General features: G+C 45.5%; 1 protein-coding gene across 2 annotated transcripts in view; it reads right to left on the bottom strand.

The window, feature by feature from the left end:
• Positions 1 to 13,702, bottom strand: part of Grid1 (glutamate ionotropic receptor delta type subunit 1) — a 721,704-nt gene that overhangs the window by 230,479 nt on the left and 477,523 nt on the right. For both annotated transcript variants that reach the window (XM_015995614.3, XM_006976687.4), the window contains exons 7-8: positions 6,237 to 6,398; positions 4,622 to 4,741 (exon numbers count right to left, since the gene is read on the bottom strand). In XM_015995614.3, coding sequence (XP_015851100.1) covers positions 4,622 to 4,741; positions 6,237 to 6,398 — 282 coding nt within the window. The remainder of the gene's footprint in view (positions 1 to 4,621; positions 4,742 to 6,236; positions 6,399 to 13,702) is intronic.

Genomic DNA, 13,702 nt, shown 5'->3' with positions numbered 1-13,702 from the left:
TACCTCCCCATCCTTCTCCCAAAGAAATTCACCGCCCTCCACTGAGCCAATGAATCAAGTTGATGCCACCCAGGGAAATGAAGTTCAAAGCACCTGTAGGCAGTGGGCACATTTCCCAGAGTCCTGTTGCACATGCGATCCTGTGTTAATAGAAGGAAACAAGGCCCCCACACCATTGTCATTAGGATGGAGAACGGCAGGCAATCTCAGTGATCTGGTAATGGAAAATCATTCTCTGGGCTTCAACTGGTGTCACAATCTAGGAAAAGCATGCTTGGGGCAAAGGGCAGAATCTGATATCCATGTTTACTATCTCCCACTGACCACCACCAAGATACTAATAGAATCCCCAATATAAAATTTCATTTAGAAATGAAGTTCTTAAGACGCAATTCATACCTGTCTTTTTAAATATCTGATCCTAGGCATAGAAGAAGAACTAGGCACAGCCCTGGCATACTGAATTCAGTAATCCTAGCTACACTTGGTTAGGGCTGCTGCCTATCTCTGGCCTCTGCTTTTTGTACTCTGTGTGATGAACTGCTGCAGTCCATAAAACTATGAGGCAGGAAGCTGTGGCTGTCTGTTCTGCACTCAAAGAAGTATGATCTCAGATGGCTAAAGCTGATGGACCAATCAAATGGGAACGCTCTCCCTGCTAAGAGCAGGGCAGGATAATTACACTGACTGCTCCTTTGTTTCAGGCAAATCCTGAGGATGAGGATTCTTCCCTGAACTTCAGTCTGAGGAAGAGCCATGCATGGAAAAAGGGCTGTTGAAACTCAGGAGAGATGGGACCAGAAAGAGCAAATGGACTTGGCATCAATAAGGAACCATATTTACAATGCACCCTTGTATACAGTATATGTTCAATGCTTCTGTTACACTCCCTTGTGTTCTATGCCAAGCAATTTCCATATATTCCCATCTTGAGAAATTTTACTGTAGCTGGTCTCTAATATATGTGTCCTGCTCATGCCACAACCTAAGGACATGTGTGCAGACTAGCTTATACGAATGACTGCCCTTTGGGTATTTCTGTTAGTTTGGGCAAGGAGGATCAAAGCAAGTAGAAATTTGTGGGCTCTTAACAGTTCTGAGGCTGGAAAAAGCATGCCACCAACAAGGAGAGTGGAGACCCTCCAAACAAACCAACCGACTCTACAGCAATGGGAAGAGACTTCCTTGCAAACACTGCCTTGTTGCTGGAGGGCTTCTCTCCAGGTTCCACCAAACCCCGCAGTCCCACAATCCACGTATAAAATAATCACTCAGATGCTGTATTATAAACTGTATGGCCGTGGCAGGCTTCTTGCTAACTATTCTTATATCTTAAATTAACCCATTTTTATAAATCTATACCTTGCCACGTGGTTGGTGGCTTACCAGTGTCTTTACATGCTGCTTGTCCTGGTGGTGGCTGCAGTGTCTCCCCCCCTTCTTCCTGTTTCCCCAATTCTCCTCTCTCCTTGTCCTGACTATACTTCCTGTCTGGTCACTGGCCATCAGTGTTTTATTTATATAGAATGATATCCACAGCACTGCCCCCAGTGGCAGACACTGGCCAATCCCAGTAACAGAAGATTAACGTTTGTCTGTACTTCACAGCAGGCTGGCTGTGAACCATCTTACAGACTTTTGATTTTACCATCCAGTGCTCCCTCAACGAGAACGCTCTTTCTGGTTTAGATAATTTAATCAGTATTTGTCCAGCACCCTACAGGGAAAGGCTATCACCCACTCCTTCCTATACAGGGGCTGAGTAATCCACAGTCTCCCGATGCCACTTAAACTAAAGCATCTGGGTGACTCACTCTCCCAGAGAGGTCTCTCCAAGGTATTTAGTTTAAGAAAAATATCTCTATGTTCCCCAATTTAGATGACTCCTCTCGGCTTCAATCTTCAAAAAACTCTTGGTTTTTGTTGGCCTTCGTTTGCTGTAGCTGCTTTTTAATTTAAATATACGTGGTATGCATCATCTCGGCAGGAAAGCACAAACCTCACCCAGCAAACAGCACCCAGCCATCTTCCCAGTTGGTTTTCCTGGTGACCATGTCTAGTAAAGGGTCACAAACAACCACTGTCCATGGGGCTCCTTGGACTAGTCTTCACATTGCCACGGTGTGGCTCAGAACACCCCAAAGCTACCCTCAAATCTTCACCCACTCTCAGCTATTTTGACCCTGTGTCACTCTTCTTCATCATATTCCTAAAGTCACTCTGCGTTCCCATTATTTTCTGCCAGGACACTGGAGCCCTACTCCACCTTCAAAGGCTGCAGTACGCCCTGACACCCACTCCTAGCCAGCTCTCCTCCCTTCATCCTGAACCCCATCCCATCTCTCTTGCATGTACCCTGGGCCATAATAGCAAACATTTGCTATAGTAAATCCTCTTCCTTGCATCCCACATAGCTTCTCGTTCCCGATGCTAAGCCGCTAGGCAGACAGATAACAACTGGGATATGCAGTTATTAAGGGCAGGGTTTTAGAATGACAAAAGAATACATTTTAAAATAAATCCCACTTGAAAATCAGCTTCCCTTCCAACTCAATTACATCTAGACCTCCTGCTCTGAAGCTCCTTATAACCAAGAGACTCTAGCTCCCACTGGCTTCGGGATTTTTGAGGAGTGTTGCCGTAGCAACACTGAAGGCCCAGACACCAGTAATGCAGAGTGAAGGACATCATGCCTCCCCGTTAAGGACCTGGAGTGGCCAGCAGGGTACAGGCATGGGGTTCATGGGTCTTGAGTACAGTAAGAGGAAGCAGAAGACCTGCTGCCGACATTTCACACACTGTGGGAACCTGGGAGCTGGAGCTGAGCTCAAAGAATAGGGTGAGCTATTCTGAAGGAACTAACAGACAAGACTTTCGGTACTAACTCTGAGAGCACTCTAGGATGACACCTACCCATGCACTGTGCTGATGGGAACAGTGGTTTCGGCAGACTGCCATACTCTACAATCACAGCAGAGTGACTGAATGAGCTCCCCTCTCCTTCTGTCCTCTTAACAGATGAAAATCTCAACAGAAAACAATTTTCTTATAGTCTTGGCCCAGACCAGTACCAACCATTCAGTTCTAGCCCTCAACCAAGTGTCACAGTTCTGAGCAATCCCTTACAGAAATCATAAGCCAGCCTCAACCTCTTTGACATTGCCAATCGCACTTTAACTCTATTGGGTATCACAGCACAGTCATTAACCTTCTGGGTGGCACCACAAGCAAACTGTTAGGTTCTAAGATATCATGAAGTCATATGTACTGGCCACCCCTAGACTTGATATGACCAGTTCATAACTCCATCTTCCAGTACAGGATGGTTGAAAGACCCGATTCTGCACTGGGAATATAAATATATATATATATATATATATATATATATATATATATATATATATATATATATATATATATATACTGGGACTCCAGGACACAGTAGCCTTTCCCTAGAGCATCAGTTGTCCCGTGTGTGCTGCCACTGCCCATTTCCAGTGCTTTAGACCTCATCCCTCACTACCCCACACATTCATCCCTCTTCCCAGATCCTCTAGAAACAAAACCAAAGCCCTCCACCCAGGCAGTAGTGCATCATTATCATCTAAACTTTGCCTACTTCTGCACTGTTCCCGACTTGGCTACAGGCCTCTCTGGTAAGAGTTTATGCATGGCCTGTTAAGGCTTCATTATTGACAAGGATATCCTTTATCTCTGAAGCATATCACTGGTGGAGACATCCCCCCGCCACACACAAAGAATATGGAAAAGGTTATATGTGATTAACATGAGCCTGTACCATGGGTAAACTGATCAATGAATGCTTTCATTCTTTCCAAAGAGGACCGAGTCCCTGCACATGAGTATTACCATCTCTGGCCCCAACAAGCACATGGTCCTCCTGCACAGAACATTTCTGGAAAAGCTTCAAAGGCAGTTTAGCAGAGCAGACACTAACTAGCAGCCTCTGCCCTTCCTTCATACCCGTTATAAGCCCCACCCAAGTTCATCCAAATCATATCTGAGGGATGTTTTTGAATCACTATTCCAAGCCCTCGACTATTATAATGACATCTTGGTCGTCCATCAGAAGAAAGACACAGTACCACTGGAAATATCCCCCTGGCCTGCCAGGTCCACATCAAATAAAAAAAGCCAAGCCATACCTTGAGTCACCCTGTTTTCCTGGCTCTCATTTCCCTCTCCTTTGGACTCTAGGTGGTTTTGTTTCACCTGTCCGGCAGACACCCTGGCTAAAACTTCTGTCACCAGCCTTAGCCACAATTCACACTTGTCTCAGAAGCTAGGCTGTCTTCTCAACTCTGGGAAAACCTATCAGCCCCTTTGGTACCCAGGCAGCCCCCTACTAGTCCACAGAACAGGAAATGGTTCCCAGGAACCCCTCCTGGATTCAGGTTTGTGCTGTTAGCATGTCCGGCCTGAAACTTCTCTGTACCTCCTCCCCAGAATTTCTCAGAAACATCAGCATTGATAGCGAAGCAGGGAAGGGCCTCCTCTGTCAGTTAGCCCTTGCTGGGAGCAGGAGGCGCTAACTACAGCTGTTGCTGTCTTCAGAGGCACTGAAGCAAGAAGACTAGGACGTGAGGATCTCGGGGCTTACCTTGCGCATGTCTTTGCCAAAGGTCTCGCTATAGGTTGTGCCAAGGATTTCAAACTGGACATAGGGATTCGAGCTGTCTTCCCGAAACTCCATCACTCCTGTGAGGCCAGTGATGTGTCCCTGCAGGGGAGGAGGAAAGGACAGATGGAGGTGGTAAAAGTTTGGTGTGGTCAAGAATGGAGTGACCAAGAAGGGAGCAGATATGAGTGGCGACAGCAAGGATGGACGGAGCTGCTAACAGTCCCAGGACATCAGAGCAAGATAACTGTTTCTCAGACTGTCTTAATCTGACAGAAGAAGTCCCAAAGGCTTTTACCTGTCATTGCTTCAGTCAATGTGTTTATAGCTATTGCTCTGTGCCAGTGCTGTGCTAGCCATGAAATTAAAATGTGATCGTATTTGTCTCTACAATTCTGAAGCTTGCTTGATCTTTGCCTTTGCAACCTGTTCCAGAAGTTTCGCTTATCCTGACACAAGGGGAAGGCGAAAGCCAGCAAGAGTTGTGTCCAACATACACCTTAAGTTTAGGCAGGAAACATGAGCATGGCTTTAGGCCTGACCTTGCTACACATGTCATCTTGGGCAGACCATTGTCCATCTCCCATGTTCATCCTGAAGTTAATCAGATGTACATCACAAAGCCCGTCAGATGAAGAAAAGACATTTTCAGAGCGCAATATCTGGCACAGAATGGCTGTGGTAAACATGCTAGTCCCATGCCTCTCTACAGTTCAGTAGGGTCTAGAGGAGCAGTAGACAGTGTGGGGCTGAGCAAGTTGTGACCGTCTCCCTTCTGTCTTTCAGCCTGGGGTGTGAATCTTACCCAGCCTTTTTGCCTGTGACTTCAAGGAGCAAGAAACACGCCATAAAGTGCATGGGTCCAGGAGGGGCCGTGCTCTCTCTGAGCTGCAGTAAATTTACACCAACACTGGAACATGCTCTTGCAACTGAAACCGTGTACAATTTATTGTGACTAAGGTTCCTGGCATTGTAGATTTCCCTAAATGGTCTTTTGAAGCCTCCAGAAGCCCATTACTCTAACTATTCTTCTGTGGGCTACCCCAACTCACTTTGAATCTATCCTCTGACACAGTGCCACTCTCTATCATGTGAGACATATTACATGTGAATAATGCATAGACACACATGGGCACAGATGGATGCACATTCACACATACGTACACAAGCTGGGGTCCTAGATAAGCAACATATGGCCATATCACCTAAGATGAGCTTTTCTTCTGAAAAGTGATAGTTTGCATGAAGGAGTATTGGGCAGGTATAGGACAGGCTATGACTTTACTTAATTGTGACTTTGGGCAAGTCATTTAACCTTCTGAAGCCAGAACTCCTGAAAGTGTGGAGACTTAAAGTACATGTCCCTGGACCACAATTCACTCAGCTTTCAAATAGGCCCAGGAAGAGTGACAAAGAGAGAAGTCTACAAAGAGGACTCAGGCAATCTCTCTAACAAACATACACACACACACACACACACACACACACACACACACACACACACCAAAACATCTTTATACCAACCTAGTCAGGACACAGCGAGGGACTTGTCTCTAGCCTTAGACAACCTTCCAGAGCCGTACCCCCTCACACATACCTTTTTAATTGTGTCTAGCATGGATCTCCCTCCATTCCACGGTTTGGTAGACTTCCTTATGCAGTTAAGGCTTGCCATACTATGCCATTTCCGGTCCTCCAACTTCCTGTGGAAGGCGTTGGCCAGCATCAGAACACTATCATACAGGTAGAGATTGGAGATCTGCAAAGAGAAAGAGAGGGAATCTCTCTTCTGATGCATTTCTAAAGAATGAGGTGAGGAGAAAAGGCTGGGGTGGTGTGGGAAGCAACAGAATTGTCTCCTCCAGTCCTCCGAGCTTTGTGGGCAAGGAGCCTCTGGCTCTATGGTATTTTCTTTACTTGCTTTATTTTAGCAGCTCAACCCAAGTGGTGAAGTTAGGCTAAGAGAAGACCTAATCTGCCCCAGGTATAGGAGTATGGGCATATCCACACAGCACCCAAGAGAACCAGTGTGATCAGCATCATGACTGAGGTCTGCAGGCAGGCGCCTCACCTGTTCAGATAACAGGACACAGAGCAGTAAGGTAAAGAGGAGCATGCTAAAGGGATGGCCTAACATGTATAAAATCATTCGAGTATAAAGGATCAAAGCCTCCATCAGGGTCTTAAATACCACCAACAATTTGTATTAAGGATCAGACAGTAAAAACCAGGCTTTGAGGGTCTTACAGTCTCTTTTGACTACTGTTCAACACTGCTGTTAAAACCTGAACATATCAAGAGGTGACTCATAAGCAGATGGGTGCAGCTGTGTACCAATAAAACATCATTTATCCAAGTAGACAGTGTACTAGATTCAGCCTGAGGGCCACGGTTGGCTGACTTCTCCATTCAATCTGATGGTGTTAACAATGTGATCAGAAAGGATCAAGAGGAGGCAAGATGCAGCCATGCAGAGCCTTGTAGGATATGCTAAGGAGGAGCAGCAGGGAAGACTTGGAGAGATGGGTACCAATGATGGAGCTATGCACAGAAAGCTGGTAATTAAGCCTGAACATAGGAAAGACCACCCTAGTCACTGATAGATTCAGAGTGAGTATTGGCCTGGGTGACGGTACAACAGTGGCGCAGTGGCAGAGATTTCTACACCTGATGTGCAGTGCCATCCTGGATGCATCTGGGATTTGTACATTAGGTTGGCAAACTTCAGTGAAACTGGCCCATAGAGGAAACACAGCTCCATCACAGAGCTTGTGAGTTACGGGTGTGGGGAGCTGAGGAAATCCTGAGTGAATGTGAAAAAACAAAACGAAGCGAACAAAGAATAGATGGAGTCCTGAATAAATCTATATTGTCAGCATAGGCATAGCCATGTCAAGGACAAATGCATCAGACCTGTGGGAAATTGGCAAAGCCTTCCCCATACAGGCCAGGCTCAGAAATGCCCAAGCCTTCCTCTGGCTCAAGTGCGAATGTGGCACTGTGTGCAAGTACAAGTGTTTACAAATGAGCAGTGTGTTCAAAAGCTAGCAACTGTAGCTTCCTCCTCCTAATGTTCACAGCCTGAGAATACTTTGCTTGCAGAGACCTTGTCCTCTGACTAGCTAACGCCACCTATCTGCGCTCTACCTAATAAATGTGTTGGGATTCTCGGCTGTTGTAGCAGGTGGGGCCTCTCCACCAGAGCCCCTGACCCCAGCTTTTCTGTACATGTGTCTGTCCTTTCTACATTCCCTCACCACCCCCATCAGGTTTCCAGACTCAAGCCATGTGGGCCATGGACATGGTAAATGAGAAACTGGAATACTACTATAAAGAGCAGCATTGATGAGACAGAGCCAACCTGTTCACACAAGCCAAGGATGGGAGAGGTTCGGCTCACCTCCTTGCTTGGGATGAGCAGGAAGGCTTGGTGCCACAGCCTAAGGAAACCAGAAGAGGCCTTCAGTGTGGAGAAGAGAAGCCTTGTTCTCAAGGAATTCCCCTCATGATATTCCATCCTCCAAGAGGACAGCAAAGCACAAAGGAGAAGAGAATAAGTGAAGAGGAGAGAGAGAGAGAAACAACATCCTCCACTCTTGGACAGGTTGGGGGCCCCTCATTGATATCTTGCATAATCAATCAGACAAACTAGGTCAAAGGGACCAATCTCTGCACACCTGAGCTGCAAGTAGCCTGCTAAAAATATTTCAGAAGAACACAACTGGACATAAATGGAGAGAAATAGGGGACAATATTGACCTCTCGGGGCTTCTGAGAACAAACAGGCTCCTTGGACTACAGGAAGAGCCCCTGCTACTTCTAGCTCATCCCCCACTCTTCCCTCGCTGCCCCAGTATCCCATGCATTATTTTCTGCCATTAACCCTAATATGAATGTCACAGAAACAGATTCCTAGATAAAAACTTGAACTACTGCCCCTCACAACTGAAGCCGAAGTCAAAGGTAGACCAAAGAAAAGAGATGTAGAACACCAAAAAAAAATGTCTGCTGTATTAGGCCTGTACACAAGCTCACACTAGCTCCCCCTTTATACTATAACACAGCCAGGCAGAGCTGACCACTTCCTCCATGCTGGCCGATAATGAAGAGTTCAGTTCTGTCTGCCACTGAGCTGTGTCCTTGCTGTGATCACCACAGACTTCATGACATAGGAGTGAAAACTGGACGGACACTACAGAAACGACCAGAGTGTGTCCACATGACGAATTACTGCTTACAAAATGATGACCCCAGCCCAAAGGAAAGCTACATGCCAAGGTCATGGCTGTCACTCTTCAGGTACCTGAAGCACACAGATGCTGACCCAACATCAGAGAAAAGACCATTCCTGCCACTGGGAACCTGTCCCTGTCCCACAGGGAAGGTGATGACAGGACCATGTCCCCAGCCTTTCAAGCTTAGAAGAAGATTTTCTCAATGAACAAGACTAACTTTATAATCCTGACAGCACCTACCTACCTCTACAGAATTGTATTGATGTTTCTTTCCCCTTCTAGAATACAAACTTGTAGTAGAGATGTTCTTACGAGGGAATATAAACCAACCTATGAGTTGATATGGAGTTTGGGGTTTTTGTTTGGTTTTGTTTTTGTTTTTCTTGTAAAAGGATTTAACTAGAAGATGAGAGTCCTCGGTGGTGTGAAGATTTCTAAAGATGTTCATGGAACTTCAAGCTGCCTACTCACAGCTGGTGCTATTTAGTCATAGACCCACGCCCACACCTGTGGATTGACTCCCAGTTAAGAGCAGTCTACAGTGCTACTTGAGCTTGGGCCCAGACTGCCACTCAACAGACTCTCCTGCTGTGGGATGTTCTGTATGTCCTGTGGGAGCCCTTCTTGGGTTCTTTGTGGCGTTACCCAGCAGGTCCGCATAGAGGATGATTAGGACCATGGGCCTGAGTGCAGGTGTCTGAGATGGTCTGCACTTGGCTGTGCTGGGGGATGGTCTGTATGTCAAGTTGTTCTGATTGATCAATAAATAAAACCTGATCAGCTGTGGCTAGGCAGGAAGGATAGGCGGGACTAACAGAGAGGAGAAATAAAAGGACAGGAAGGCAGAAGGCCTGCCAGATGCCGCCATGACCAGCAGCATGTGAAGATGCCGGTGGGCCACCAGCCACGAGGCAAGGTATAGATTTATGGAAATGGACTAATTTAAGCTATAAGCACAGTTAGCAAGAAGCCTGCCATGGCCATACAGTTTATAAGTGATATAAGCGTCTGAGTGATTATTTTATAAGTGGATTGTGGGACTGCGGGTGACAGAGATTTGTCCTGACTGTGGGCAAGGCGGAAAACTCTAGCTACACTCTCCTTTTTCCCCAGTACTTCTAATCACAATGAATCAAGGCCCTCAGCAAACGTGTGAATGACGAGAGGCCTGCAATGAACAGGAAAAGGCAGAACTTGAATCAGAAAGGCCAAAAAAAAAAAAGCCTTGAGTCCTCCCACGGCTACGCCTGCTTGGAGAATGAATGAATTCTAGTTCAAAGGAGCAGGTTTGAGAAATGCTCTTTCCCAGATATTGATAGACCCTTGAACCACCCCCATATCACCCTGGATCCACCCTCTTCCATAACATTCTACCCATTGTCAGTTCACAGACATGTTTACCTCACTCAACTCTGAGCTCTTTGAGTACTTATCTCTGGAACCTCTCACAAATAAAGACACAAGTCTGGTGATTAGTCAATGTTTGATTGATGAATGTCCTGTGGATACTTATACATAGATGGAAAGATGATAGACAGACAGATAGGAGTGGGTGGAAAAATAGATGGATGAGTGGGTGGATGGGTGGGTGGGTAGATGAATGAGTTGGTGGATAAATGCTAGCTTGGTAGATGATGAATAAATAATTAATGGATGAGTAGATGGATGGGGTGATGGACAGTTGAAATGGATAGATGGGTGGTAGATGATTGGGATGGATGGATGGATGGATGGATGGATGGATGGATGGATGGATGGATGATGGATGGATGGATGATGGATGGATGGATGATGGATGGATGGATGATGGATGGATGGGTAGATGAGTAGATGATATAGGAATGAGGGTTGGGAGTAGATAGATATATTGGCTAGCAGATAAATTGATGGGTCTTTTTTTATTAAGAATGCACATACTAATGTTTCATCTATATTCTTCAGCTACAAAGCATCAGGAGAAAAAGATATGCTGCTTCCAACTATGGGAGGAAACGTCCTTCTTTTATGTCTCATTTAGAACCTACTAAAAATGACCTGTTGACCACAGCCATTACTGCTATTTGTACCTACTTAACTTATGTACCTTCTCCTGGGCAGAGGTCTTAGTACTCTGCCGAGCCTTGGGCAGAAACCAACATTTCTACATTGGTCTATATATCTACCATCTATTTTCTAACCTCAACATATACATTTCTGTGATCTATTTTATCAGAATTTAACAGTGGTTTTATGTTGGGGATACAGAGATCTGGAAGGCCCTGCCTTCACAGAGAAGTAGTTTTTGTGCAAAAAGAGCCAGAGCAGATGGTAGAAAGGTACACTATGCTCAGGGTGTTCTTCAGATCCTGATAAATGAAGAGGAGGCTTTCCTCAAGGCAGGTATCAGTGCTATCCATGCCTAAGAGGGGTTGAAAGAAAGAGGTTCTGGCCACATGGACACTCACTCATAGGAAATAAATAGTCAATGGTAGCTCAGGCTAGAGATACAGTCCATGAAACAGAGAGAGGGGCGTGGCTTGAAGGAGTTTGTGTCTCCCTCCTTTCAGAAGCAAGGTACTACACAAATTTCCTCAGCCAAGGGAAAACATATACTTCCATATGCTTTCATATACTGCAGTGGACAACTCTTCAAACCCATGCTTGAATGGGTTCAGAGCAATGACTGGTGTAAAGACACTGTAGCACAAAGTGACAGGAACCAATAAATCATTCCAGGAGGGTAAATTTGATAATCAGAGAGGCCACAGCATCACAGCCAAGGACATGACAGAGACATGGTTGCCTAACCAAAAAAAAAAAAAAAAAAAAATCAAGAACCAAGTCAGAGTAGCCATAGGGAGTGCGATTAGGAACAGGGGAAAGACAGATTCAGTCAAAGGCCCAAGGTCTTTGGGGGAACCTGGTGTTCTATTCTAAATGGGCAGGAAGCTTCTGCAGATGGGCTTGTTCATTTAGCCACTCAATGAATATATATCATGCTCCTCTTCTGCTTGCTGTTGCACGTTACAGCTCTCAGGCTACTGTGTGGACAGTTTGAAGGGTTCCTATGGCTGACAGAATCATCAACAGGTTTCGATGCATAATAACCTGGACTGGATTAGCTTTCTGCCTGACCCTCCCTACTCATGTCTATAGCACTGCATGAATGAATGCAGCTGACACTCAATAACTGTTCCCAGAATTAAATCTTTACTCATACAAAACATCATTTAATGCTCATAGACCTATCTTGATGACAATAAAGTACAATGTGATCTGGACACTTGGAGAAGTACAACGTGACATCCATGGTTACTCCCCCATGAAACGCAGATGGTAATAGTCCTGTGTGTACAGGCTCCTAAGATCTTTATATGTATGTGGTAGTAATCTAATTGTACTGAAATGTGATTTTGATTGTATGTTAATAAATAAAGTTGCCCGGGGGTCAGAGCTATTAGAGCCATAGCAAGAGTGTGGCGGTGGTGGCACATGCCTTTAATCCCATAGATCTCTGTGTGTTCAGGGATACAGACAGCATTGGAGACATATGCCTTTAAGACCTAGGGGGCTGTACATTCAGACAGTGATGAGGCAGTCACGTGTTTGGGTTTACAACCAATGAGAAGGCAGAACAAAATACTATAAATAGACGAACAGACAGGAAATAGGTCTCTTTTGGGAAGCTGGGACACCGCAGGCAGAAGGGTGAGATTTTAGCTCTGAGCTCTGACCTCTCGGCTTTCTCTTTTACATTGTTTCTGTGTTTCTTATTTAATAAGACGGTTGGATACATCAACATATGTACTTTTATTCTTAGAGGCAGCAGAGATAGAAAAGAATGGAATGACAAGTGAAAGCCCTAGGCAGGCTCCTGATTTCAATTCAAATTATCTGAGGCCACGCCCATGGTGTCCTCAGTAGCAGGAGCCCAGCAGGGATCTGTTAAACTGATTATGGGGATGAGGACCATGGAAAATTAACTGTGTTCTCTAGCATCTTCTTCAAGGTTTCCTGACCATACATCCTTTCAAAGGCACATGGGGGGCGGGTCATATCTGACTTCTGTAGCTTATAAGGCAGAAGACTAAGCAAAGATCAGCTCTGGTTAGTAAGTCCACCTGTGTCTGCTCACTTGGACCTGCCAACATGTCCCTGACCTCCTCCTGACAGCATAGTCGTATCTGCCATGGTACCAATGCCTAAGCCAGGCTTTTCAGGGATGAATGCCCTGAGCCATTCTTTGAGATAAAGGCCACTTCCCTGATGTTTCATAGATAGACTAGTAGGAGAAGGTCCAAAGCATATGGTTGAAGGTAGAGGACTCTATGGGGTGGGAGGTATACAGTTCTCTGAGACCAGTTCCTGAAAGGGAAGCATCATAGCACACAGTCCCATTACATTGAGGGCTCAGATATGAGGCCCTTTGGCACAGAGACCCTTCAACATGAATGACACAGGTATGGGGAACCTGGGAAAATAAGGGTCAGCAGCAACCTGATACTTGTAGGAATCATCATGTTCTATATTCTGGCACTAAGGCCCCTTTCCAGCCTGGGATCAGTGGATATAATTTTGAAGAAGCCTTTCAAATGTCCTGTCTAAAATGGTCACATGCACTCTCCACAGTGACAGTAAGGTTCAGGCACCTTCATTTCTTCCTGAGCAGATGGTAGATATTTGTCACCCTGTCTCTCAGCTCCAGACCTTCTTATTGCACCCTGCACAGCTGATCCTTTTCAAATATCCTATCACACGGCATCTCCAAGGGTCGTGCCCTGGTGGGTCTCCCCTTCAATTTTACCCCATGAATCAGCCATTATTCTCCCAGACCCCATTGCATTTACAT

Source organism: Peromyscus maniculatus, chromosome 9 (assembly GCF_049852395.1).
Source record: "Peromyscus maniculatus bairdii isolate BWxNUB_F1_BW_parent chromosome 9, HU_Pman_BW_mat_3.1, whole genome shotgun sequence".
Lineage (NCBI taxonomy): Eukaryota > Metazoa > Chordata > Mammalia > Rodentia > Cricetidae > Peromyscus > Peromyscus maniculatus.
The sequence above is the reverse complement of the archived record's forward strand: the minus strand, read 5'-3'. Positions and strand labels throughout refer to the sequence as shown.